This window comes from Mastacembelus armatus, chromosome 5 (genome assembly GCF_900324485.2).
Source record: "Mastacembelus armatus chromosome 5, fMasArm1.2, whole genome shotgun sequence".
Lineage (NCBI taxonomy): Eukaryota > Metazoa > Chordata > Actinopteri > Synbranchiformes > Mastacembelidae > Mastacembelus > Mastacembelus armatus.
In genome coordinates, this window is record NC_046637.1 from 25,025,187 (window position 1) to 25,052,730 (window position 27,544).

At 41.0% G+C, this 27,544-nt stretch overlaps 1 protein-coding gene across 5 annotated transcripts in view; it reads left to right on the top strand.

Annotated features, from left to right (window-relative positions):
• kif21b (kinesin family member 21B) overlaps positions 1–27,544 on the top strand; it is a 54,839-nt gene that overhangs the window by 19,903 nt on the left and 7,392 nt on the right. The window contains exons 4-33 of one of the 5 annotated variants that reach the window (XM_026305940.1): positions 849–998; positions 2,068–2,202; positions 2,401–2,583; positions 2,710–2,825; positions 3,520–3,715; positions 4,769–4,958; positions 5,144–5,207; positions 5,540–5,770; positions 6,641–6,770; positions 6,855–6,993; positions 7,239–7,427; positions 7,516–7,715; positions 7,808–7,915; positions 8,498–8,814; positions 9,131–9,314; positions 9,583–9,786; positions 10,123–10,224; positions 10,668–10,833; positions 11,133–11,193; positions 11,392–11,440; positions 12,097–12,341; positions 13,324–13,392; positions 13,530–13,640; positions 20,006–20,142; positions 20,704–20,884; positions 21,191–21,355; positions 22,016–22,133; positions 22,225–22,395; positions 25,626–25,825; positions 27,046–27,183. In XM_026305940.1, coding sequence (XP_026161725.1) covers positions 849–998; positions 2,068–2,202; positions 2,401–2,583; positions 2,710–2,825; positions 3,520–3,715; positions 4,769–4,958; positions 5,144–5,207; positions 5,540–5,770; positions 6,641–6,770; positions 6,855–6,993; positions 7,239–7,427; positions 7,516–7,715; positions 7,808–7,915; positions 8,498–8,814; positions 9,131–9,314; positions 9,583–9,786; positions 10,123–10,224; positions 10,668–10,833; positions 11,133–11,193; positions 11,392–11,440; positions 12,097–12,341; positions 13,324–13,392; positions 13,530–13,640; positions 20,006–20,142; positions 20,704–20,884; positions 21,191–21,355; positions 22,016–22,133; positions 22,225–22,395; positions 25,626–25,825; positions 27,046–27,145 — 4,611 coding nt within the window. In that variant the 3' untranslated portion in view covers positions 27,146–27,183. Of the gene's footprint in view, positions 1–848; positions 999–2,067; positions 2,203–2,400; positions 2,584–2,709; positions 2,826–3,519; positions 3,716–4,768; positions 4,959–5,143; positions 5,208–5,539; positions 5,771–6,640; positions 6,771–6,854; positions 6,994–7,238; positions 7,428–7,515; positions 7,716–7,807; positions 7,916–8,497; positions 8,815–9,130; positions 9,315–9,582; positions 9,787–10,122; positions 10,225–10,667; positions 10,834–11,132; positions 11,194–11,391; positions 11,441–12,096; positions 12,342–13,323; positions 13,393–13,529; positions 13,641–14,142; positions 14,341–20,005; positions 20,143–20,703; positions 20,885–21,190; positions 21,356–22,015; positions 22,134–22,224; positions 22,396–25,625; positions 25,826–27,045; positions 27,184–27,544 lie in introns of those variants that run through there. The other 4 variants (XM_026305941.1, XM_026305942.1, XM_026305943.1 and 1 more) reach the window with 4 other exon arrangements.

Here is a 27,544-nt window from a genome sequence, read left to right on the forward strand (position 1 = left end):
TACTATCACTGTTTCTTAATGATTAGACATTTGTGCAAAAGTGTGTCTGTGTGTTTATGTGTGTGTGCTGGGATGGATATTATTGCCTCTAACCAGATGGGACAAAACGGGGAGATGAGGGGATCAGCCCCCTCTTCCACAAACAGGAAGTGACAGCCTGATGACAGATGGGCAGGATTGTGTGCCTGTGCTTTGTTGGACCTGATTAATCTTGGTCATTACCTCTGACATTATTCCTCTTAACTGTGGGGATAAGAGCGAGGGAGGAGCGGGAGGGAGGGGTGCTTGTGTAGGAGCAATGAGATAATATGACAAGTAATGATTTCCTCCAGAGGTTTCTGTCAAGCAAATGCTTGGGCTGTCTGTGGGGGCAGATGATTGTATATATGTGTATGACTGTGTGTATGTATGTGATCTAATTATTTAAAAAGGCATTCTGTAATAATTCTGAGACAAATATAAGCTCATATTTTTCTACCTTTTTAAAAAAAACATCCTGCTCTCTGTTGTTAGTGTGTCTTGTAGGTTCTCAGGTCAAAATGTTATCTCTGTTGATGGTAAACAGATGGAGGTTTGTATATATGGCTGTGTGCTTGGCAGGAGGTGGGAACAGATGAGCGTTCAGTTGACCCCTGTGGCCTTTTTGTTTTTTTGAGAGGCCATTCACTGACCTCTGGGGCTGCAGAGCTGCATGGAAATAAGACACACTGCTGTGAGGAAAGTGGGAAACATCTGCTTAAAAGTTGTAATAAGGTTTAATTGCTATAATGATGCCTTAGGATTGCCCTAATATGGACTGAGTAGTTATAGTTGTGAGCTGAGGCATATGTGTTTGTGTCTTACTGTAGTTGTACAATGAAGAGATCCTAGACTTGTTTGATGGAGCCAGAGATCCAGACAGTCGGAGCAGGAAGTCCAACATTAAGATCCATGAGGACGCCAGTGGCAGCATCTACACTACCGGAGTCACATCCAGACTGGTACACTCAGAGGAAGAGGTGGGTGCAAATGTGTATGACCATTGCAGTCATCACTGCATTACATGAACCATTTCATTTCTGCTAATGTTTTCAGATTCAGATTACGCCTCTAGTATACCTCCGTAAACCTTCTGTTTTAGCTTGAAATTAGTGATCATGTAAGAGTGAGTGGAATTATATTGGGTTAACTTTGAAGATGTGAATGAGTGCTGAGCAAGACAGAGTGTGGGAGCTGCCCGAGCTCCCCAGCAGGGCAGAAAAGTCTGGCAAGAACCATCTGGTGGTCAGTTGTCGAAAACAAAACATAGGCTGAGGATAATAAGATGGAATTGGCTCTGATCTGTTGCCTTTGAGTCAGACTGGATGAACCCATGAGGCTAGTTTTTTGTTTTTTTTTACATCACATGCATGAAGTTCATCTTTCTTGAAAAGCTTGTGAGTGAGTAATGGTTGTCAAGAAGGGGGATCAGATTAGCAGTGACAGTGTAAAAGAAGGAGGATGTGATGAGGTCAAGAGGGCAGGAGGAATGTCTGCTAGTCGAGATGTGAATGAACCAGCAACAAAGAGGTTAAAGAGGAGGCAGGTGGTGATTTAGAGGTAGAGTCACAGTAAATGCTGACATTTATGGCATTATTCCATTTCTTCTCAAACAGGTGGGAGAGTAGACTGAAAGATGTGAGCAAATTGTTAAATGGAAGGTGAAAGAGGAGAGGGAGGAAAATTCAGACAGCTAAGAGACAAGTTGAGGCAGATGTGAGAGATGAAAGAAAAACAGGGTGATGGTGGAGATAGAAGTGTGTTAGCGGCAGACAGACGAAGAGTCATGTTTGAAGAAGGGGATGCAGAAAAACATTTAAAGAAGGTTAGAAGCCAAGCAAATGGATTGTTTCTTACCGTCTTGAAATTAGCTGACACTCATGTTGAGTTTGTCTCAGAAAACATGGCAGCCATGGTGAGTGGATGAAAATATATAAGTATTTATCATTTGTTGTTGTTTCTAAGTCTGTGTCTCTTTTCATCAAAGTTTTTCTTCAGTGGAAATAAAAAAAAAAACTTAACCTAATGCAAATTATGTATGTGCTGCAGCTGCTACAGTGTCTGAAGCTCGGTGCTCTGTCCCGCACCACAGCCAGCACACAGATGAATGCCCAAAGCTCCCGCTCACACGCCATCTTCACTATCCACCTCTGTCAGATGAGAGTCTGCCAACAGCATCAAATGGTGAGATACGGGCTGGGGGTGGGTGGGTGACATGGGTATTATTGCATCTACAAAAATTCAGTCAGGGTTTAAACAAAAAAGACATATTTTGGGAAAACAATTAAATACAATAAATGAAAAAGAAAGTGAATTTAGTATTATAGACACAGCAGACATAACACATTAACGGCCTCAGATTTGGTTTTTGTCCACTTTTAGCAAAATGGAGGAGGGGAGAACGACCAGGTGAACGGTGTTGACTCCAGCCCCATCGCCCAGCCGGAGTATGAGACGCTGATGGCTAAGTTTCATTTTGTGGACCTGGCTGGCTCTGAAAGGCTGAAACGCACAGGTGCTACAGGAGAGAGGGCCCGCGAGGGAATCTCTATTAACTGTGGCCTGGTGAGATAGCAAGAAATACACAATGTTAGTGTGTGCGTTCTGTGTGGGTGGTCTGGTATAAAGCATGGAAACATGCATATTAGTGTTTTTAAAGAAAACATTTGTTGCATCTCTGTTTTGTCACAGCTGGCCCTGGGAAATGTGATCAGTGCTTTAGGAGACCAAACCAAGAAGGGAGGACATGTTCCCTACAGAGACTCCAAACTTACTCGTCTGCTGCAGGATTCACTAGGAGGCAACAGGTACAGTATACACACATGTTTGTGCAGCTGTCTTTGTGAGGACACTGACATATTGAAGTCCCTAGAACCTTACCCTCAGCTTAAATATTCCAACTTAATGCCTATCATCAGGAATATGTTCTGCAGATTGCAATCCAATCATCATCATGAGTTCAGCATATAGAATGCATTCTATCAATAACCCAAAAGTCCACACCAGTCTGTTTTGAAACCTTGCAGCATAAGCCATTTTTGTCACACTCTTATGATTTTTATTATATTGTATCCTCATTGTTGTTGCTGTTTGTTATTGTTATTGCTGTTTTTGTATATCTGTCTTATGTTTCAGTTATTTAAAAAAAATCCCCTAATGGTTCTCTAAAGTGGGGCCTCAGTCCTTTTCTTTATCATATAAAATATCAAAATGAAAAACATTGGTTTTGATTGTTTGGATAAAAAAAGACATTTGAAGAAGTGACATTGAGCTCAACGAAACGAATTATTTCTGAAGTTTTATAGACAAAATTATTGATCTGTAAGGAATATAATTGTTAGTTGATGCGCTTGTGCTGAGGTTATTAGTGAGCTAGCTCTTGACAGTACTAAAAAAATATTCTCAGTTCCACAATAAGAAACATTCATGAGGTGGCACAAATCAATTTTTCTGTACTACATTAATTGTTCCCTACAACCTTCATTTTTCCTTCCTCTCCAGTCGCACAGTAATGATCGCCTGTGTCAGCCCGTCGGATCGGGACTTCATGGAGACCCTGAACACCCTGAAGTATGCCAACCGTGCCCGAAACATCAAGAACAAGGTGGTGGTGAACCAAGACAAGACCAGCCAGCAGATCAGCGCCCTGCGGGCTGAGATAGCCCGGCTTCAGATGGAGCTGATGGAGTACAAGGCGGTGAGAAATGCAAGAAATTTTAAAAATATGAAGACAAGAAGGAGTTCAGAGAAAGCGATGAGAGGGGATAAATGAAGGGCGGAGGGTGAGGAAAGAAAAGTGGCAGGCTGAAGAAGAGAGCGAACAGAGCTGTCAGCATAACTGACGCAATGAGGACGTAAGAGAGGGATGAATGGACTGACAAGATGGAGGAAATGTAAAGTAATAATAAGAGAACCTGGAGTAAGAGGATATGGTGTTGCAGGGAGAGCAGAGGCCATAACTGTTGCAGGAGCTTATATGAAATGGAAGATCATCACTGGAACAAATTCATTTATGCCTTTACTTTAATGCAAACACAGCTTGAAGATTAATTGGTGAAGCATCAGCATTTTAAAGTGTATTGAGGAGATAACTTGGCCCTTCAGCTGAATGTACTTATGACTTGAAGCTTTCTGTGTGCTCAGTGTAATGAGCTTTATAGCATACAGTATGGACCCTTATGCAGTAAGAGGACGGAGTGGAATATAATACAAGAAAGAGAGAAAATGCAAAGAAATCTTCAAAGAGCCGCCACTTTTTCATCAGCTTTGACCTCTGGGGCTACAACAAATGAGCAATTGTCGAGCTGGATTGTCAGTTTATTAAGTGATTAAGAGGGTTAGCACGGTCCTAAGTGTACTATGTGACTATGATGAGGGACTGGCGGCTGTCCTCAATGTGTTAATAAGGGATGTGATGTGACTGGAGTCTGGAAGTAATAGAGTTCTGGAGTGGTGGAGGTCCTGATGTCTGTGAGCTGTGACTGGATTAAATAGTGTCTTTCTGTTTCAATGCTTGCACAACCGGATTTTTTCAGTGTGCATCACCATTCAGGACACAACAATGGAGCCTCAGACTGACACATTCAATTAAAACAATAGCATTGTGTTCGACTACAACACTACATCAAGTAGCATAGTTTTAGGATTAGTTTGTCTTACAGGTTTGACTTTTCACCCTAAAATTGTCTTTTTCCCTAAATGTACAAGGTCCCAGTTGTTACTCCTGCTGACTGTTTGCTTCTCTGTGCAGGGGAAGCGTGTGGCATGTGAGGATGGTTCAGAGGGCTACAGCGACCTGTATCAGGAGAAAGCTATGCTGCAGAGAGAAAATGACACACTGCGCCTCAGGGTAAAAGCCATGCAGGAGACCATTGACCATCTCAACACCCGTGTAGCACATCTGCTCGCCAATGAGGTCAGCACTCTGCTGACCAAGTCAAGTACGTGAGGAAGATGAATAATTACTTTAAATGTGTACACACCATGGGCTCTGTTATTTTTAAATGCACCTTCTTAAATCTTTCTGTGATATATTTTTATACATCAAATATTTGATTGATTCTACTTTTATCCTTATTGCATGAACTTTCTGTGATCTGAGCTTTCTTTTATGTTTGACCTCTAGATGAGGGCAACGAGGAGATCGGGGCTCTAATACAGAACTACATCCGAGAGGTTGAAGAACTGAGGTAAAATGCTGATATTATTTTAGAGGCTTTTTTGACCAGACTTTTTGGCTTGTAAAGGAATAGTTCGACATTTAGGAAAATACTTTTACAAGTTCTTGTTTGATAGTTAGATGAGAAGCTCTATACCATGCTATGTAAAGTATGTAGCTGGAGTCAGTTGCATGTAGCCTGTATGGTTAAAAAAAACCCAGCATGTCTAAAACTAATTGCTAATTACCACTAATTACCACTTCATATTGTCTTTATTCAGTAAATGACATGTAAAAATGAATGAATGAATATGTTTTTTGTTCAAGTCTCATCTCTTCCTGTCATCCTCTCTTTCTGATCAGAACCAAGCTTCTGGAGAGCGAGGCCATAAATGAGTCGTTGCGACGGCAGGTGGCCCGGCTCTCTTCTCGTTCCCCGTTTCCTTCCTCCACTCTCAGCCCCGCCCCCGGCCACCCCCCTGGCTCCTCTCCCGCTCCCATGTCAATGGAGGCCGAGATGACGGATGTGTTACGCCGAGCCAAGCTGGACATTGAGAGGCTGAAAAAGAAGGAGAGGAGGCAGAGGAGGATCAGGTGAGGAGAGGGGAATATATGCAAGACATTTCCACAATTATATACACTAATTTCAAAATGTTTTTACAATATAAATCTAGCCAGGACATAAAATCCATGAAATGTGAAGGTAGTTCTGGTAGATCTCATGTCTTTATATCTCTTTATGTATATTTTACTTTCTCATTGCTCTCTGTAAACCTGCATTAGTGAATGTGTACATGTTTTAAAAGCCATATAGCATGATGAGTACATTTGTTCTACCCATTTGCTCTTCCCTCTTCATTGCTTCTCTCTTCTAGTTTAAGAACCACATCACAAGTTGATTAGGGCTTTGGGATGGCTACTTTCCAAACAGAACTGGGATGCAGCCAGTGCTGAGTAGTAACGCTGGCTTGGACACAAAAAGGTCTAATTCGCTCGGCCAGTGGGTCATGGGAGAGAAGACTGCAGCCTAACAGGCTAATTAAGGTTTAATGGGATAGAGATGAAGGTAGATGCGAATTTAGAGATGGGATGAGTGATAAGCAGGATGGCTTTAAAAAAAAGGGAGCAACGGGATGGATAAAGTTGGTAATAAAATCGAAAGGATAAAAGGATAAGATGAGGGTGGATGACTTTTAGAAGCTACAGCTAATGACTTTAGAGGGTTGATTTTACCGCAGTCACCTGGCAGCACGCTCCAGAGCCCTAATGGGTTCTGTTAATAATGTGTGTCATCTCACTTTTATAAAGACGACAGAGGGTAAAAACCTTTTGGAATATCGCTATGGGTTAACTGGATGCCATGCTCATACATGCCCATAACCATGCAAACCTACTGTAACCAGCTTTAAAGATTTTTTTTCACTACCAGCTCTAATCTGGCTTGACCAAACTGCTTTTCTCCAGCTGCAGTCCAGAGCTGGAGAAAGGACAGAAGAAACGAGTGAAGCTGCACACTCATGAGAATGGAGAGAACGGGCAGAGCAGAGAAAACGGACAGAATGGAGAGATCGATTCAGACGACAACTACACTGAGGTAAGGTGTATGGACATCAGCTGTCTTGAGCTTTTGAAGCCTTGAACTTTCAGATTAAAGTCTAATGGCATTGTTTCTATGTAGGACATCATGTCTCCACTGCAGGAGGAGAGTGGTTGTGATGACGATGAGGGGGAGGATGAAGAGGAAGGCAGGGAAGAGGAGGACGAGTTTGACAGCGATGAGAGCCTGGTGGATTCAGACTCTGACTCAGATGAGAAAGGTGTGTTTTTGACAATTGCGACAACAAAATGACTTCAGTCCTTCATGCCCTGTTTTCTAACAGGTTTCCCAACTTTATCTGCATGTCTTTCTGTCAGTACAGACAGAAAGGCCTGGTGTCAGAAAGAATTAGACACATTTTAGAGTATGGCAGACCATTTTCCACACACTTTTCTTAATATACAAACATATACTACATAATATACAAAAATGTAGAATGTGAACTTTTTCCCTCTCAACCTCCAGCCAACTTCCAGGCTGATCTGGCTGATCTGACCTGTGAGATCGAGATCAAACAGAAGCTCATAGACGAGCTGGAGAACAGCCAACGGAGGCTGCTGATGTTGAAGCTGCAATATGAGGAGAAGCTGATTCTGCTGCAGAACAAGATCAGAGACACACAGCTGGAGAGAGACCGCGTGTTGCAGAACCTCAGTGAGTAATAGTAAATAGTACCATAAGGTAATATAAGGTAAAATAACAAGGTAAAACAGGTAATTAACATCAGTACATGGTTTCACAGTGTCCATGGAAAACTACACAGAGGAAAAGGCCAACAGGATCAAGCAGGAGTATGAGAAACGTCTTAAGGAGATGAACCGTGACCTCCTGAAGCTACAAGCGGCGCAGAAGGAGCATGCACGTCTGCTTAAAAACCAGGGCAGGTATGAACGGGAGCTGAAGAAACTTCAGGCCGAAGTCAACGAGATGAAGAAGGCCAAGGTAAGGGCAGCAGAAAGAAGAGTGAGATCATGAATATAACTTTGATGAGTAGTAGTGTAGTTTAGGAAGCTTGACCTTGTTGCTATTTCCAGGTGACACTGATGAAGCAGATGAAGGAGGAGCAGCAGAGGAGGAGGATGGTTGAGGCTAAGAGGAACCGTGAGATCGCCCAGCTGAAGAAGGAGCAACGAAGACAGGAGGTGAGGCCACCATGGGTGTGTGTGTTTCTGTGGGTGGGGGGATATATTTGCCCTCATATGTGTCAGGACTTTTGCTGATGGCATTTCTACTCCACTGCCCACTTGATACAATACGACAGACTTTAGAAACATGAGCAAACAGTATAAGTAATGTTTTGACCTGAATCCATATTCTGCTGCTGTATTTAAATGATGATGCACGCTGTTGGGTTGGCATGTATGATGTTTACATATGTGCAAATCACAATCAGGTCTCTGTCTGTGTGCCAGCCGAGCCCGTTGAAACCAGATTTATGTACAATGTACATAATACATACAAATTGGTGATATCATGCTGTATTTAGTCTCCTTCCTTTTTTCCCCTGGAGCAGGAAGTCTAACAAGCATGAAACATTTACACTGTCATACTGTGGGCCTCCTCCATAATCCTTTTATTCCATCTTAAACCATAAAATCATTTTATAAGCAACACCTTGAAAGCCTGTTGTGAGAAAACTAATTAATGATCAGTTCAGAATAGTAATAAAAATGTAGATTTAAGTAGGCTCAGTAATAAATATCCCCTTATTCTCTCCTCTCCAGTACCAGATTCGAGCACTTGAGTCTCAGAAGAGGCAGCAGGAGCTGGTGCTGCGCAGGAAAACCCAGGAGGTGACAGCCCTGCGGCGTCTAGCCAAACCCATGTCAGACCGCGTGGCTGGACGTGTGGCTCGGTGGAACCAGACCCCTGCAGTTACAGACTCTGGAGCTGACTTATCAGCCAGCACTACAGCAAGCAGCTCTGAACCTGAGACTGGGAGGACTGTGAGTGGGCTGGTGAGACAGTGGAACAACAAGAACAATGTGCTTGGATACCTGGGAGAGAGTGAGGGGAGCATCGATGGAGCCAGAGTCATTGGGTAAGATGGATGAATGTATTCACAGCGAGACACAGTATTTACTGGCATAGGAGCTTTGAAATTTTTGGGTTGACCTTTAACTTCATTAAATTTGAATGGCCAAGTTACAGTCAGAAAAACTTAATTTAGTTTCTTAATACAGTAAAGTAGAATCTGTCTTTGTGCACCTAATAAAAGTAATTTTTAAAACAGTTACTGCCTTGTAAGTAGGAATTTGTTTATTTTCGTCAGGGATTTTGATTTCTGATTTCATATTTCTCTGCCCCGCTCCTCTCTCATCTCTCATCACCTCTCCCATCTCTTTGTCTCTTCCCAGCAGCAGGAAGAAGTTGCAGCGTAAGCCAGCAGGTCTAGGCAGCATCGGAGCAGCAGGCAGAGCCAGCAGCTTCTCAAAATCAGCCCGTCAAAAGTGGCAAGCCCTTGAGCGTCGCATTATGGACATTGTTATGCAGAGGATGACGATCGCTAATGTGGAAGCTGATATGGATCGCCTTATCAAGGTAGGTGTGGCACTGGCATTTTTGACTCTTGATGTATAGGTTGGTAAAATGTGCTGTTTGAAATGTAACTGGGATTGGCAGATGCACACACTGCAGCAGAGTGGTTACTGCAGACATGAGTGACGTACAGATTTTTGGTTCAGTTCCTTCTCAGTAGTTGACAGATGAAACCAGTGAGAATCTTCCCTCCATTTTGTGTTCTACAGACAAGCTGTTAAAATCCTGACTGTTCTTTTGCTGTGTGTGCCTTTGTGTTTTGTCGAGTCAGAAACGAGAGGAGCTGACTGTCCAGCAGGAGGCGCTCTCACATAAGCGGGAAGTACTGATGGCAGAGGGAGAGGGACCTGAGGCAGAGGACCGCCTTCTTCAGGAAATTAATGAGGAGATTGAGGTTCTGAATGCCAATATAGACTACATCAATGACAGCCTGTCTGACTGCCAGGCCACCATTGTGCAGATAGAGGAGACCAAGGTACAAATACTCACACATATGTCTAACTTTCTATACTTGTGAGCACAGTTATTGGCTCCCTAGCCCCTTATCCCTAATTTTAGCCATCACAGCTAAATCTCTAATCTTTACCCCAAACCAAACCTAGACTAAATTTTAATATTACCCCTACAACCAAGTCTTAATACTCACACTTTAAAGTTGTGAGGGCCAGCCTATATCTCCTAATGACTGAATCAAATTAAAACGTGTCCACACAACCACAGAAAGACATTTGCACAAACACAACCTTGTATACTTGCTGTGTGGGAAGTGATGGGGGCCTCTAATGATGCCTGAGATTGTGTTTTCCTGAAGGATGAGCTGGACTCTGTGGACACCTCAGTGGTGATTAGCTCCTGCTCCCTGTCTGAAGCACGCCACCTGCTGGACCACTTCCTGAAGGCCTCAATAGATAAGGTGCATTAACAAAGGGAATAATTCGGTGCCATTATTTGAAGTATTATATGCTTTGTTAAATACACTGAACTAAAAAGGAGTAAAGGAGAAGTAAGGAGAATTATGCTCCTTGCTGGAAGGTAATAGTTTTGTTTTTATTTGTTCATCTTCACATTACCTGAATACAGTGTTGAGAGAAGTGAGTCAAATGCAGAAACAGTGAATAATGGTTGTGGTGCCATCTAGTGGTCACTCTTTGTACTGTGAGATAGTGTCAATGGTGTAATTACTGCTACATTAGCTCAGTAAATGCCCCTTAGGTAATGAAAGCAGTATATTTACAGAGCAGTCAGATAAATAAGAGTTTAGTGTTACTGTACTGTTCATGTGTTCATTAACATTTTTAAACTTATTTGGTCCTTGCGTATGTGTGTGTGTGTGTGTGTGTGTGTGTGTGTGTGTAGAGCTTACAGGTGGCCCAGAAGGAGGCTCAGATCAGGTTGCTGGAGGGTCAGCTCAGGCAGACAGACGTGATTGGCTCATCTCACAATCACATGATTCTTGATGCCCTGCGAGAAAAGGCAGAATACATCCCTGAGCTGCAGGCTCTCATCCATAATGTGCAGCAGGGTGAGCAGTGCTTTTTGTGATGCTTTGTGTAAGACGTCACTTTAGTATGTTCCCTTGTTACCTTTTGTCACATGATCCCTTTTCATTTCCCTCTTTCTCTTCTAGTTTGTGTCAGTGTTTGAGTATCTGAAACCTGTAATCATGCCGTCTTGACGATTTTAAATGAAAAAAATGAATAAAGATTCTTCAGAGAAATGGAAATGTTAGTGTGGAGTAGGTTGTGGCACATACAGATGTGCAGAGCAGCAGTTTCTGGAGGTACTGCAGGTGTACAAACTGTGCGTTTTATGTGTTTCCAGAAAATGGTTATGCCAGCACTGATGAGGAGCCCTCTGAGTTCAGCCAAGCCTCTGACAGCAGGTGAGACTGCAGTCTGCTCCCTCACATGACATCTTCAATAAGCAACATTTTTAAATTCATTGATGACACTTTAGTACATTTTTTTTTTTACCCACATTAGTGTTTATCTAGTGGAAATTTCATTTGGAAGACCTGTAGTTCTTATTGTCCTCGTGTCTCTCTATACGACCCATTCTCTCCTTTTCTCTTTCTCTGCAGTGTTTCTCAGATAAAAGAGTCCAACAGCCAAGATGATTTCAAAATAAAGGTATAGCTGGCTTGTGTTTTCTTCCCAAACTTCTTATTCTCAAAACATCAGGTGCATCAAGCTCTATATTTTGCACTATCTCAGTCTGTCAGATCTTCATGAATATCTATGACACTGTATGCTGTCAGATAAGGTTGATATGCTTTGTGTAGTGCTTTTGTTTGGTCTCTTGCTCTAATTTTTGCTGTCAACACAGACTACATGCCAGTTTGTCAGAGTGCCTGCTGTTCTTGTGTGCAGCCATAAGGTGGCAGTAGAAGCAAACATATAAAAATGATTCTGCTTACTAAAGCCTGGTGACGGAGAAACTCTAGAGATGACACCAGTTCCTGTCATCCTCTTGCTAATGATGTGTTTGCTTTTTTATGGTGTGTTTCTGTTCTTTTTTTTTCTAGTGAGCTTTTCTTTGACCCTGTAATGGCAGCTCTTTCCTTTATAGCTTATTTATTTTACTGTTTTCATATTCCGTTTGCCCTTTTCCCAGCTGCATGATATTGTCAGCCTCTATCATAATTTCCTTCTGTGTCCTAATTAAATTTAGCCTTTATCTTTGTTTTATGTCCCAGTTTTTTGTATTCCACTGTCGTCCTTCTTACTAATTTCATTTTCCCTTCTATGGTCCTATGTAACACAAATGGTGTGTTTTTTTGACCCAGATGGAGCCTCGTCTGTCAGCTCAGATGAAGGCAGTGTCAGCAGAGTATTTGGGCCCCATCTTGGATCCCTCATCAGGCAGCAAGCAGCAGCACATCACCAAATCTCTGGCTTCGCTAACTGACATCCAAGAAGACGGCCTGAGCCTGGTGACAGGGAGTCTGGGACTCAGTCTGTCCTTACGAGAACCCTACCACAGAGACCGGGCATCCCGTACCATCAGCCTGCCTGTCAGGGGACACACCTTGTAAGTCTTGAAGAGCTGACCTATAGTAGACACTGAGTCAGAACCAGGTCTATTCTTTAAGTGTTACAAGGAAGGGGGTGATGGGTGTGGGACTGTACTTGTATTTTAGCCATGTCAAATTATGACAAGATCTCACAAGTGATGTGGTGTTTCTGACGTTTCTGATGTGGTGTTTCCACAGCACTGTCAGATGAGCTAACAACCCCCAGCCGACACAATAACCATTAACATTATTTAAGCTATATTTCAACTATCTATCCATTATTTTAAGATTATTCATGTTCCACTCAATACCTGTAGGTTATTATTACTCATTGCTTTTTGCAATGATAATTTCAGTTTTTTCAATTTAGCTGAGGGACTCTACAAATCTACTACCCCCAGTAAGGGCCAAGTACCCCTGGATAGGAATCAGTGTGTGGGACAGCAGGCCATCCTGTTGGTTAGTCTGCTTTAGTAAAATAATCTCAGCTCACAACATTAGTTCTACTGACATAGAGTATCTTCTAGTAAGATATAGAACATGTTGACCACTGATGATATTGGTTGAAATAGAAAATTTGTGACTGAACATAACATGTCACTGAAATCAACAAGTGGGATAGAAATATGATTAATATGATATATTGATATAACAATGAGAAAAGAACGTCTTTTTACACCCTGAAGTAGTTAAAAATATTAGTTTCCCAGTCTGTATTTCCAAGCTAGGTTATAAAACTGCTTCAGGGTGGGAAAAGGAGAAGTCAATGAAATTTGCATCAGTACTTGGGGATGGAAAGCCTGGTTGTGTGTGATTTGATATATAAAGAAATGAGTGTGTGATCTCCTTTAGTCTGCTACAATTGCTGTTAAATTGCATTAAACCTTTATTGCTTATACGTAGATTTGCAGCAGCTTACATAGACGTGTATCGGCCTTCTGTGCTTGTCACCTGTGCACCCCCATAAAAGTCTGCTTAGTTTGCTTGTGTGTGTGTCAGTCCCAGGCAGTCTCGTGGTTATGACACTTCCCCTATAACAAGGAGGAAATCTTACGACCGTGCGTACAGGTACATGTAATGCTGAAATTCAAACTATTTTGCTGACAGACTGTGTAATGTACTGTCTATATTTTCTAACTCTTCCTTCTTAACTCTTCATGTTCATCCTCACCCTTATCCTCCCTCACCATCCTGCTGCTGATCAGACCTACTGATGGTTATACTCCTCCCTCTTCCCCTCCTTTGAGGACAAGGAATGACCGCAACGTCTTCTCAAGGCTCACCAGCAACCAAACTCAAGGTTCTGCTCTGGACAAGTGAGTACACTCCTGCACAGATGTTATCTAGTGTTAAACAAAACTGCACAAAACACAAAACCTTGTAATAGCACTAAAATCTTAATGATTCAAAATTGCTTTATCTTACTCAGATTATTTTCAATGGTGATTTTTGATTGTGTATTGCACCTGTGATTTACAGGTAAGGGTAATTGCATTACAGATAATAATTGCAACTTAAAAAAAAACATGTAAACACCACAGCTCTTTCTGTGTTGACCTAGTCTAACAACCAGATTGTTAGACTTCATAAAGATGGGAGAGGTACAAGAGCGTTAGCGGGCTGCTGAACATGAGCAGAAACACAGGTGCAGCAGGTGTAGGAAGAGCTACATTTCCGATAACAGATGGTGCAGTGGGCATCCTCAGAAAATGACCCCACACATAATTTGCCATTTACAGTACACAATCTTACATTGACTAGTAAGTGCTTCTGACTTGGAACAAAGATTGACTGTGGAAATGTGTGTTTTACTGACAGTGTGAAGAGCATTGCATGGTGTCAGCCTCCATAGACAGTGTTTACGAAACAAACCACAGGAACACACAAAATAGCAGAAAACTGCAAAATGAAATGTTGCCAAAAAACAGCAGCTTGAAGACTATTTTCAACAGATTGTCTAGGCAGATGAAACCAAATGCAAACACATGTAATCTGGTAAAAACAGACCTGCAATAAGTCCCAATTTATGGTCATTTTTGAGACTGTGATTGTTGTGTAATAGTGTTAAACTGTCCTGTTTCTAATGTTGTTCCTTTATCCATAAGGCTAAAGGAATGATCTAAACACCTCTTGCTGTACAAGTGTATAATCCAGCCACATTAGCCGGAGACACAAAGTGGTGTGTTAATGTGAGCATCGAAGGTGCCGAGCCGGTTTTTCCTTTCTGCTCACAATCAATTCCAGCTTTGTGCTCTGACAAATGTCAGCAGTTCATTTCAGTCAGCATTTGGCTCTGCTCTAAAGTTGTTTGTTTTGTAATCTTTATTAATCTGAAATGTTTCTCAGCTTTATTAACTGCTAGTTGTTAGCGAGGATGCTGTGTGTAATGAGTTAGGGTGTTGTGTTTGTGTGTAAGTGTGCTGTATGGGGGAATATTTGTATGTGTTGCATATGTTGGAGCCTGTGGGATCTAATTTTCTGGAGCAGAAGTAGGTAAACGAGTTGGCTCTTGTTATCTAAATAGACAGCTGTTGTCATTTGTTGTAATTTTGAATCAAGTCAGGGTGACAGTCTGAGAGGATATTTCAGTTTAGTGTCTTTTAGAGCAGGAGGATGAAATAGTTTGAGGTCATGTTCTTTTGTCTGCAGAGACGATTTGCATTGTTGCATTTTGATGAACTGATCAATATTTTCATTTTATTTGATATTATCTCCTAACGTTACACACACTGACCTAACTTTAACACTTAATTTGTTGTCACAAGCATATATTCACAGCCCATTGAAGCTAATTTATTAGAAAAATAATGAGAAAGCCAGTATGAATTGTCTGTATGAATTCTGTGTAACTGGGTGTCAGATGAGAAGCTGTTTGATATGCAAAGAAGAAGTGATGTTCTCAAATACATCACTGCAAGTTCACAAAACCTGTTTAACATGCAAAAAAAGGTTTTTGTCATGATGAATTCTGCTTCAGTTTTTTGACTGATTCATATTTAGTCGTCTGTGAGACTTGGATCAAGTCACATTACAATTGGGAAAATGACTTTACAACAAACCTTTCTGGTCTTCTGATTGAAAAAGCGTCTTTGAATCTTATCATTACATTTGCATCGTATAAAACCAATGAATTTTAAAAGGATTTAGCGCTGAGACTCGGATATCATTATTCTAATAAATAGTAAATACCAAGAAATGGAAGAATTTCTATCATCTTTGAACACTTATGTTCCCTCTAGACATATCAACAGTCATCTTGGTTTAATATTTCATGCTCGAAGTGTGAAGCAAAGGCTATAATGGTTGAAGCAAAGGCTATAATGGTGACAAATCTGAGGCTATAAAATAGTTAAAATATACAAACACTTTTATTGGGCTGTTACACACATACCAGCCTTTCGCTCAGTGCTATAGTGGTGGTATGGGTTTTGCCTGGTTCTTTTTCCCTTGGCAGCTTTGAGTGGGCTTGCCTATAAGACTGACATCCTTATCCTCCAGCTGACTGGATTTTCCCTTCCCTTAACCCCGTTTGCTACCCTTAATGTCTTTTTCTGTTCTAATTCCCTTGTTCCAGCTGGAACGTGTAGATGTGTGAGGGGGTACTAACATCATGGGGATCATACAGAGAGGGCAGAAAAGTTGTCGAAATTGTAATGTGCAGTTCTTTGACAGCTGTGTTTGACTGTCCTGGACCTAGTGATTCCTCCCTGACTACTTCCCTTTTTCTTTCACTACCATTTTTCTGCTTTGTTTAAATGAATAATTTGACATTTGGGGAAATACTTATACTCACTATCTTGTTAGATGAGAGTTAGATGAGAGGACTGATGTCATGACTGTATGTTAAATATGAAGCGGCAGCTATGAACTGCAAATATTAGGAAACAGCCTGGCAGAGGTAACAACGTTGACCTATCAGCACCTCACTGTATCTAGTTACTTTAGTCTTTACCAAAATAAAGCGTAAAAATGACGGTCTGTAATCAAATTAGCAAATTGTTGTTTCTACACATCTTCTTTATACGGATTAAACAAATGAGATACCTTCTAATAGTTACTGAGCTTAAGGCATGTTGACTGTATTTTATTACCCTCACATAGACCATGGGTATGCTGTTTCCATCTATTTCTAATATTTACACCACTGGCCATAGCTTTATCTTTACTGGTCGAAGATAAGGGTGGTGTCAATCTTATCATTCAACTCTGCATACATTTCCCAAAAGTGTCAAACTATTACTTTAAACCTTTAACATTTAACACCACTAGGGAAATGTCCTCTAAAGCAGCCTTTGCTTTGCGTGGGTGTACATACAGTAAATATGCTTTAACAAAATAAAATTGTCAGACACTAGTCAAAGAATACAGCCTGTTCATTGGCTACCTTTGAGAAGAAACTCATTTCATGGCAAATTGCCTGATGACCACTGGACAAGCTCGACTGTTGACTGAGCTTTTCTACCAGTTTGTTCACTGCTTTGTATCTAAAAGCCCCTCCCTAGTTGCTCCTTCTTTTAACCCTTTGCCAGTAACCCTTCTGTCTTTCCTAAGTGTGGTTAACCCTTTCCTCTTCCCATCCTGCCCCTCCCTCTCCTTGCTCCTCTTCTGCCTCCAGGTCGGATGACAGCGACTCCTCGCTCTCCGAGGTGCTCAGGTAGAGGAACTGTGTCTGTCACTCTGTTTTCCCATTTGCCTGTTAACTCACTGGGTGTCATCTCGTCTTCACCAGTAGTTAGTGGCCTCTCCACCTCCTCCATCTCCTTTTTCTCCCACTGAGGGTGGGGGTCATTGTGGTGCATGTTATAGCCACATGCTGCCTTGTTGACCTGCCGGCCTGGTTCACCTGTGTGATGTTGTGTTTCTCTGTGGTGATGCTTGTCTGCAAAACCTTGAATGAACCTCATCACCTTTTCTTGCAGGCTGTGTGGGAAAAAAACATGCTGTACAATGTGGCACATAATATTTTAACCAAATCTCTCTCAACTGTGTTAACCACCTGATAATGTGATTAATTGATTAATCACCTGTAAGCATGGTCTGACACATTCTGCATGTTAAAACTGTAGTATAATTAGATGATTAGATTATTATAAATTAGGAGCTTGAAGAAAAAAATACCATTTTGCAAAATCCACTTATTTGATTTCTTGCTGAGAGATAGATGAGAAAATCAGTATCACACCTGTGCTGTATCTATTAGGCAAATATGAACCAACAGTTAATAACCATGTACCTTAACACTAAGACTGGAAACAGTCAGCTCAAGTTTTTATTTTTCAGTTTTTATAAGTGTTAATAAGCATGTGTTAGTTGGTTAGTTAACCTCTCATATGCTTTGGTGATTTTTGTTCATGTCAGACAAAGCCATGCTAACTATTTCCAGTCTACTTTATGTTGGCACACAGAGGTGAAATTGGTCTCACAAAAGCTTTGGCCATTAAAGACAATGAGCTTATTTCACAAAACGTCAAATTATTCCTTTAAGACACATAGAATACAGTTTATAATAATGATAAAAACAGGATTTTATGCTCTTTGTTCTCATCAGTCCTTTCTATTTCTGTCTTCATACACACACACACACACACACATAGAGGCACCTCTCACTGAGGCCCTTCTGTCTGTTTTTCTGTATACTGCAGAGAGCACACACTGATCCCTTTCCATGTTGTCATTAGTCTGCTGGTCTCTTGGTGCTTGGCCCTGCAACATCCATTAGCAGCTCTTACACAGTGGATAACACAGCACACTGTGATATCTTCTGCAGATACTGATAGATAGGGAACAGTTTCTGCCATTTGCAGCATGCTAGAAAGAAATAAGACTGGTGCATTAACTGATATAGTATGCAAATCATTGTCCTTATAGAGAAAAACAAGATGAACTATAGAAAAAGAAAATATTCAAAATACTCCAGGGATCATATATGAAAGGAAATGATGTTTTAGCAAATTTTAAAGTTAAATGTCAATTATGCATTAAACACCTGGAGAGCAATGAGATTACATGGCTAAAGAATTTGTATTATAATCAATAAAGATAGAGCTAAAGACCTTCCTCAGACGACATCATAGGTTTAACAGCCTTTAGAGTGATAAAGTTCATTCAAATCAAACTGCACCCCAAATTACTCTTCTGTTTTGCCTTCCCCTCTCTTATCATTTAGGAAAAGGCATAAAAATAGAACTGTCATATTTTATGGGTTTCTTTCTGTTAATCAAAGAAATAGCTTGTTTTCAATCATTGAATGAAACTGGGCCACAAACGGTGCGTCTGATGGTGTGTCATGTGGTGTTCACTCCATAAACCTGTCATCACAGTCAGGTTTTGCAGCTCTGCAAAGAAGCTGATAATCTGACTTGTTACATCTCTCCACCTACCCACATGCACCAGAAGCCCTTTTCCCTGGGCCCCAGCTGGTGATTGGCTGTGGACATGCTGAACTGAGAGTCAGCACCAACCTGACTGATGGAGAATGGATGCTGCATGTTGTGATGATGATGTCTCAGGACACTGTGCTGTGGTTTTATTTTTGAGTTACAGGCTGCTTTGGAGTTGACCTGTGGCTGTTGTTAACAATTTCTTTGAGCTTATTCTGTGCAAGTCAGTTCTCTTTTGTGTGTCCTGAGATTTGGCAGACATGCATGTAATGTTTTTTTTACTGGCTGATGACAGTTGTTTATTTTGGTTGGCATTTTGTGTACTTTAAAAAGAGATACATAGAAAGTATGGTTTAGAGTTGAATATATCATTTTTTTGTGTATATTTTGTGTATGTGTGTGTATGTGTGCTGTGATACCAGCTTATGTGCTGGCACAGAAGAGTGCCATGTTGCTATCTCTGAAGTTTCAAGCACACCCTTCTGTATTTTGCTCACTCTGTGCAGAAACAAATCTGTCCCAAGTTTTGTGTGTTATCACAGATTCTCTTTTCCCTCCTCACATCCTCAGGCTCTCCCTCACTGTTATGCTCTCTACCTCGCTCTCTCTCACACATATACACACTAACCACCACTCGTGTTATTAGGGAGCCCACCAGAGACCAATTTTCCCACATTCCTCCCTCTTCTCATCACTTTTTCCCTGTTCTGTCTCACTGGCTACTCTCCAGGCACTCTGGGATTCTGGCCTGTCAGTGGGACATGCACCATGGGGGTGTGGGGTGGTGTGGGTGGATTGGGGAAGAGGTTCAGCAAGAGGGACTGAGCGCACATACAGTAATATACTTGAAGCTATGTGTGTTTGTGGGTGAGTGTGTGTGTGTGAGAGAGGACAGACAGAAAGACAAGTTGAATGGGAATGCAGCTCTTACCATTGTAGTGCTTTAACTGGGCTGTACCACAACAAAAAGAAAGGAGGTAGGGGGGCCAGAGAGTTGGAGCAGGTGGGCTAAGCTTTACAGAAAGTTGTGTGTGTATGTACATGCATGCATAAGCGCATATAGTCATTTTTGCACTGTATGTATTCAGTGAGGTTTGTATTCTGGTTATATAATGCAAAGTGTTGATTTGTGTTTCTGTGTGCACGTTTGTGATTAGCCTGTTTTACGATGCATACATCTCTAGATATGTGGAAATGAATCAACCTCAGATTTCTGATACAGAAGAAAGTGACTCTTTGTGTGTGTGTGTGTGTGTGTGTGTGTGTGTGTGTGCACGTGTGCGCGTGTGCGTGATTTGTAGGGGTGTAATCAATCCCATTGGGGGTGTGAAGGGGGGTCGGACAGCACCCCTGCAGTGTATTTCTGTAGCTGAGGGCCATTCAAAGCCTGTCCTGTGTGTGGATGCTACAGATGAGCTGCTGGTCACTGGATCTAAAGGTACACACACCACTTAATGTGCTGTTAGCTCTACTTTTAACATTTTTTAACTACTCTATATATTTCACATAAGCCTGAAATGAGAATATGTGAGGTGTCGTACAGTCTGGGTGAAGTATGCTGGAGCCAGGAAGCCATTCATTTTGCTCTGTCAAAAGGTTTTGTTATATCTTGTTTGTTTAATCCATCTAAAAACTATGTAAACTGACACATTAGTGAGTTAAAAGCAAGTTAATTGCTATGCTTTTGTTATACTGCTAGGTAAATCACTTGATCTCTCTGTTTTCTCTCCCTTTCCTGGTGTTTCTGCTAAACTAAGTTAACAGCCTGTTGCTTGTAGCTTCATATTTATTGAAAAGGTGTGAGAGCGGTACCTGTCCTCTCATCTCTTATTGAGAAAACAGAGCTATATACAGAGCTAAATAAGATGTTAATTCATATTAATTACTGAGCTTAAAAGATGTAGCAAGGTGCATTTTTGTCAGAGAGACCCATGTTAGCTGTTGTTACTGATATTTGTTACTGACAATGTATTTGAATGTCCCCTCTTTCCGTGTCCAGATCGTACTTGTAAAATATGGAACCTGGTAACAGGTCAGGAGATTCTCACCCTCAAAGGCCACCCCAACAACGTGGTGTCTGTCAAATACTGTCCTTCCTCCTGTCTGGTCTTCTCAGTGTCCACCTCTTACATCAAGGTGTGGGACATCCGTGACTCGGCCAAGTGTGTCCGCACACTCACGTAAGTCTCCTCCCAGTCAGATGGAACAGTGTGGAGCTGTTAAACTAAAATATCGTAACCTATTAGATATTTGATGGAAGTGGTATAAGGATATGCTCTTCTGCTCAGTGATGGGCTTCAAATTGCAGAATAGCGACAAATTAAATGAGGAAAGGCGTGATATGAAAGGCATTTAAACGAGACTATAAAATGCTGCTCATTACACTCATGTCTTTATTTCGTCTATATGTTTCTCCCTCTCCTCCTTTTATGTCGTCCTTTCTATTGCTCTCTGTTACACTTCCTGGCTCCTCTTTACCCCTACAGTTCATCAGGACAGGTGGTTTCAGGTGATGCGTGTGCAGGCACCACCACCCGCACAATCACCTTTGCACAGGGTGAGTGTCAGATCAACCAGATAGCCCTCAACCTGTCAGGATCTGTGCTCTACGCTGCTGCTGGAAACACTGTTCGCATGTGGGACCTCAACAGGTACATCTGTTCATTTATTAATGTATTCAGAGATTTATTAATTCACAGAACTATTCAACCAATCACTGATTAAAGTATTCACTTATTTATTTGTATATCAACATATTCATTAATCCATTTTCTGATTTGCATCCGTAGTTTTGGTTCATTCATCATGCAGTTAGCTTCTTTACAACCACTTCCAAATTCCTTTATACATATTTACTTGTCACTAGTTGTTAATCAACTAGAAAGCCAATTAGCATCTGACAGAGCTTAGTCATCAGTGCAGGAACCCAGTGCTGGTTATAAGAAGCACAACCATGAGCCTGTTTTCTACAAGGAACCCATTTCTGACCTCTCTTGGTGATGCCAACTTCTCCCTTGTTTTTATGCTTCTAGAGGGAAATGATTAACAGATTGGAGCAGACAGTTTATGCTGAGGGGCTCAGACCCAATTAATGATGCATAAGAACCCCCAAGAAATGAAAAATGAATGTATTAAACATTTCTTCAGCACCATCTCTGCCTGTGGCATTGCTATGCCTCAGCAATTTTACTTCACTTGCGAGAAGGAAAGTGATTTCATTCAGCGAAACAGGCACCTTGAAAATCTTGTAAGTAATGAATTTCCCAACCTTTGGTTCTCATCTTTTGTTGTGTGTGTTAACGTGTGTGTAGGATGCAGGCAATGGGGAAGCTGACAGGACACATTGGCTCTGTCATGTGCCTGACTGTGGGGCAGTCTCTTCTGGGCAAAGACCAAGTAATCACTGGCTCCAAAGACCATTATGTGAAGGTACCCAACACTCTCACAAACTCTTAATATTTAGACAAAATCTGAATGTCAAATTTCAGCCTTTACTTCCTGCTTCCTGTTCTATCCTTAGGTGTTTGATGTAGCAGAGGGAACTCTGGGTAATATAGGTCCAGCTCATAACTTTGAGCCTCCGCATTATGATGGCATCGAGTGTTTGGCTGTACAGGGAGACGTGCTGTTCAGTGGGTCGAGAGACAATGGAATCAAGAAATGGGACCTGGAGCAGCAGGAGCTCACACAGGTGTGATAGTGTTTGAATAAATGAATTCATGTTTTTAAGGTGTGGTTGGTCTAAAACATGTTTCTGTTATCATGTTGAAAACCCAGCAGCACTTGCTATGGACTATTCAAGCTCACGGCTACATGTGCCTGCTGCATGTTCCCTGCACACTATTTGAAGTCAGCAGATTTGGGTTAAGCTCGAAGCAGAATTACTCATTTAAATGTCAAGCACATATATCAGAATTTTAGAACATACCTCTCTAACAGTGCTTTAATGCTGACATTATGTGGTGTGAGCCAGCAGGTAGAAACGTGTGCAGACTATATTCCTTCTTTACCTTTATCATCCAGTGAGCAAAGCTAATTTTCCATTTAATGTATGCAGTGCAGATAGTTCCATCAATTGAAAAGGGGTTAGTAAGTGCTGCAGGATCCTGTCCATCAAATTTAAAGCACTGCTGTATTGCTTCTACCTAATCTAACTATCTAGCTACCTAACTACATCCATTAAAAAAATAGTGACAGAAAAATAGCCACAAAAATGGTAGGAAGTATGGATGGGATTGACATAGATGGACAGTGTTTTAAGCCTGACTTACAGAAATAACAGCTTTCAGACTTTCATAAATGTCTTCAATTGCCCTGAAAAATGTTAACTGCTCCCTCTAAGTGCTAACACAGCTTTCATTCTGAGTGAAAACAGTGTCAGCAAATCTACCCTCATTAGCAAGTCACTGACTAACATGAACATAATCTCATAATAAATGAAGTGAAATGAAATGGCAATTCAGGCTGATTATCAGGCTAATTAGTTGTAGCCTTATTGTTTTTCTACAGTCAGAGTTATGGCACAGACACATCTCCTGAGTCCATTCTAGTGGCGTTTTTATTTTAATCATTATCTGACAGTGGTTCAGCTGTGACAGTGAAAAGCCTTGCTGCCCGTAGTGTTCAGTTGGCGGACAGCTTGCTGCCACCGGAGCTATCCCTTCATGTCTACTAGTGTTCGCTGTGTGGTGAGAGTCAGCAGAGTGTCACCAAGTTTAATGTGGTAGGAAAGCACTGTGTCAACATCAGGGTGTTAGAGCCCACACCAATCACATCCACAGGTGCCACAGAGGCAAGTCACTGTGTGTGGCTCGCTGTGTGGTACTGTTGACTTCTGTGAAGTCTCTCATGTATCCTCTGTTGCTGCCGGTATAAGTTAATAATGCATAATAATACACAGTGTGGGTGGATGCGGGTTACTCGTTTGCACACACAGTAATATGCATATTAAGGAGCACTTTGTCAACTTGTTTTGCATAAGTTCTGTTTAGCCTTTGTTTATCCAAACAGACAACACAAGAACACAGGACATTATCATTCCCATTCAAAAGCCGAATTAATTCCACAGAGTGGGTGTTGTGGTCTGTGGCATGACCTTAACCTCAGTGTAAAGCAGAAAACACAAACCCTTTTACAGCCACTCTAACTCAGTAGTCTCTGTCTAATTATGTAATAGGATCAAATTGTGGCTTAGGGTATAATAGAATATATTAGATAGACTCCTTCAGCATTGCTGTTGGGAGCTGTTCTGCTCTGACCCCTCTGTTAAAATGCATACGCTATAGTGTACTTCTTTGGGGAATATGTGAAGCAATTTGTTTATAATTGCCCAACACTGTAGATTAGCGATTCCCTGTTGCTTGATAAATATCTTAATATACCCTGCAAAAACTATTTCAAGTTTATGTGTGTTTTACTGGCTTGTCAACATGTTTATGGTATTGTTGCAGCAGTGTAGTCTTGCTCTCCATGAGGTGTTGAAAAGCACTAACATGTTTTTACCCACTGGTGTAGAGTTGTTACATATAGTGAGGTAGCTTCTATTCCACTCTAACAGCAAAGAGGTGCCTTTTTTCCATTCAGGAAACTTTTCTCAGTCTTATTTAAATGACAAATGTCTGCAGACCACAGTAATCAGGCACTAAGGAAGCTGTACAAAGACTATACTGATGTGATGACTATACAGACAGTGATGACTATCTACGACACAGCTAACCTGATGGACATTTAGACCCTAGTGTCACATGATCACTGGTCAATTAAATGCTATTAAAGAATGGGAAACCTCCTCCTGGTCCAGTAATTTCTTATATATGGCTTTACTTGCTGATGCAGTATCAGACATTTGCATAAGCAGCATGAACCCACAGGTTAATTATGCATGCTGTCAAAATAATCGTCTTTCAGGTTGTTGTAAAAAAGAGAATATATCATCTGAAGTAATAGTTGTTATGCTCTATTGTGAATCATAAATTCTTACTGAGTCACCCTGTTAAATATACACCCTTGTTTATTTAGACGATGTCATATTTGTCATACAGAGTAAATCAGTCCCTTTGGATAATGTCACTCCCACTATTTAAATCAGACAGAATATGACATGGAGCTCTGTTCAAGTTGAAATTATCTTCAGTAAGATAGTTTTTTTTCCTTTTCAGTTTTTTGCAAATAAGAAGCCAAAGAATAAAACATGCTTCAAATTGTGGATCATTTGTTTGTATTATAGGCAGTATTCCCCTTAGGTTAATTGATGGGGTGGGGGGGTTGGGTAAGAAAAAGGTTGATATTTTTGTCGACTCAAGAGGCAAAATGAAAATAACTGACAGGAGCTTTTCAGGATGCTGAAAAGATAAAGGAAATTAATTTAACTCTCATATAAGTATTTGATCTGTGGCTTGAAATGCAGACAACTGAAACACTTCAGACACTTTTTGCCTACTGATATTAGTCACAAGCACCTTTGTTGATGACCTTTGGTTGCTATTTTTCTCCCATTGCTTTCTAAAACAGAAGTTCTTGTAAATGGAATTAGCTTAGTTAACATAAGGCAGGTAACTCCATTTCATGTTTTGAAGCCATTGTAAAAACACTAAGGACACATGCATGAGCTGAGAACATCAGTACTGTGTCTAAATGCAGTATTTGTATGCCTCAAACTGCAGTATATTTATACTTAAACATGTTGCCTAGCAACAATGTGCTTTTTCCATATAAAAAATATTCTGCCCTATTGATGATAATTTATCCCTATTAAAAATGAAATGCAAAATATTCATATTTATATTCTGCTATTTTAAGAAAGCATTAACCTGGTGACTCTGAATGACAGCTGCTTTAAAAATACTGGATTATTATTTATGTGAAAACACAGAGCGGAGCATCTTAATTTCTAACTCTGGATGCCTCTGCTTGACTCCACAGCAAATCCCTAACGCCCATAAGGACTGGGTGTGTGCTCTGGCATATGTCCCGGGCCGACCCATGCTGCTGAGTGGCTGTCGGGGGGGCATGATGAAGGTATGGAACGTAGACAACTTCACCCCCATAGGAGAGGTCAGAGGTCACGACAGCCCCATTAACGCTATATGTACCAACTCAAGACAGATCTTCACTGCATCCAGGTACAACAATAGTTGCAGAAATCCAGTGCCATTAATGTAAAAATATTTCCAATTATAAACCTGTAAAATAATCAATTTATTTGTTGTTCTCTCTCTTGATGTCATTAAAAGATATTGCCTGTGGATTTCTCTGTTTTTATGTTCTGCAAATCCCATTCAGAGTCTAAAACAATGAACAATGAATTTCACATCCTCCCCATATAATGTTTATGAATGCAGACCTTGGTTTAGAGTATTTGTCTGTACCCCCATTGTTGTCCAAAAACTATGATGGTGCAAACAGATGCACTGCGTGATCTGTTTCATCCTCATGAAAAATGTAAGACCTGTGTTTGTCTTAAGGAAGAGTATGATCAGCTATCATCTCTGCTCTGTTCAGACATCTCCACTAGCTTTTTGTGCTATACACTGAACATGTAAAGTACATCTTAACAAGCCACACATTTGCATCACATCTTTTACATCACATGCTGGAAAGTGTTCCCAAAAACTGGATGAGAACCTAGAAACAAAAAGTAACGAGAGAAAGAGAGAGAACATGTCAGCCGTTTACCTAATATGTTACTGTTTACACATTATATAGTGGCTTGTGTTTATACTCACTTAATCATAAGTGTTGAGGAATGTGTTATTGGTGGATAGTTATGTGGTCCGTCCATGTGTGGGGACATAATTCACAATCTTGGCAGTTCAGGTGTATCCACTGACTCCCGCTGCAGCTCTCCCCTCCTCATCACATCTACTCTTGATCAAAGGCAAAAATGCAAATAAATGAATAAAATAAAAAAGGGAATGTGTCTGCCATGTGTAGCTCAGTGACAGCCATGCTACATCCAGTTTTTCTACAAATCTGTTATTTGCTGATCCCGTGGCATATCAGGCTGAGGTATTGCTTCTTTATTTGCTTGTGTGTGTCTGAGTGGGACTGTGGTCTCTTCAGTCTGCCCATACTCATTTTTCTCACTTCTCCATTAATTGGTGCTTTCACTGAAGTTAATTAACCTCTTCTTTCTGTCTTCTCTTCTTCTCACTCTTTTCTTTGCTCATCACATCTTTAATCTTAATCATCTCTTGCTGTTTTCCTCTTCTTCCATTACCTCTTCTGTGAACAAATATGTCCTCGTTTGGTGTCCCAAAATCCTCATCCTCCTCTACTCCTGATCTTCATCCTTAACTTTATCCTCCTCCTCTACTCCCCCCTTACCTCTTGTCAACCCCAGTGACTGCAGGGTGAAGTTGTGGAGCTATGTGCCAGGCTTGACCCCATGTCTTCCTCGACGGGTCCTGGCCATCAAGGGCCGAGCCACCAGCCTCCCATGATTGCCTCTTCTTTGTTCACCAACCCTCCCCCTCCTCTGGTACTCTCAAATAATTTCCACTTCCTTTTCCGTGCTGTGTTTCTTTTCCCTTACTTATGTATTTCTTTACTTGCACTTCTATGTTTGCTTCCGTTGAGTTTCTGTCCTCCCTTTCATTTTGCTTTGATTTTCAATAATTGATTTTTAATGGGTTTTTTTGTGCTTTTGTCTTTACATGTACCACTCTGTTAGGCTCAGTTTGACTTCTGTTTTTAAAGCTTTCATCAAGGTTACGAATTCATTTGCAAACCTGTCTCCATTGCTACAAACAGCTCCTCATTGATTGAACAAGTGACTCAACTGTGCCTGATCAGAATATTTTTTGTTTTTGTGAGAAAACAATTCTCATAAGGTCAAATTA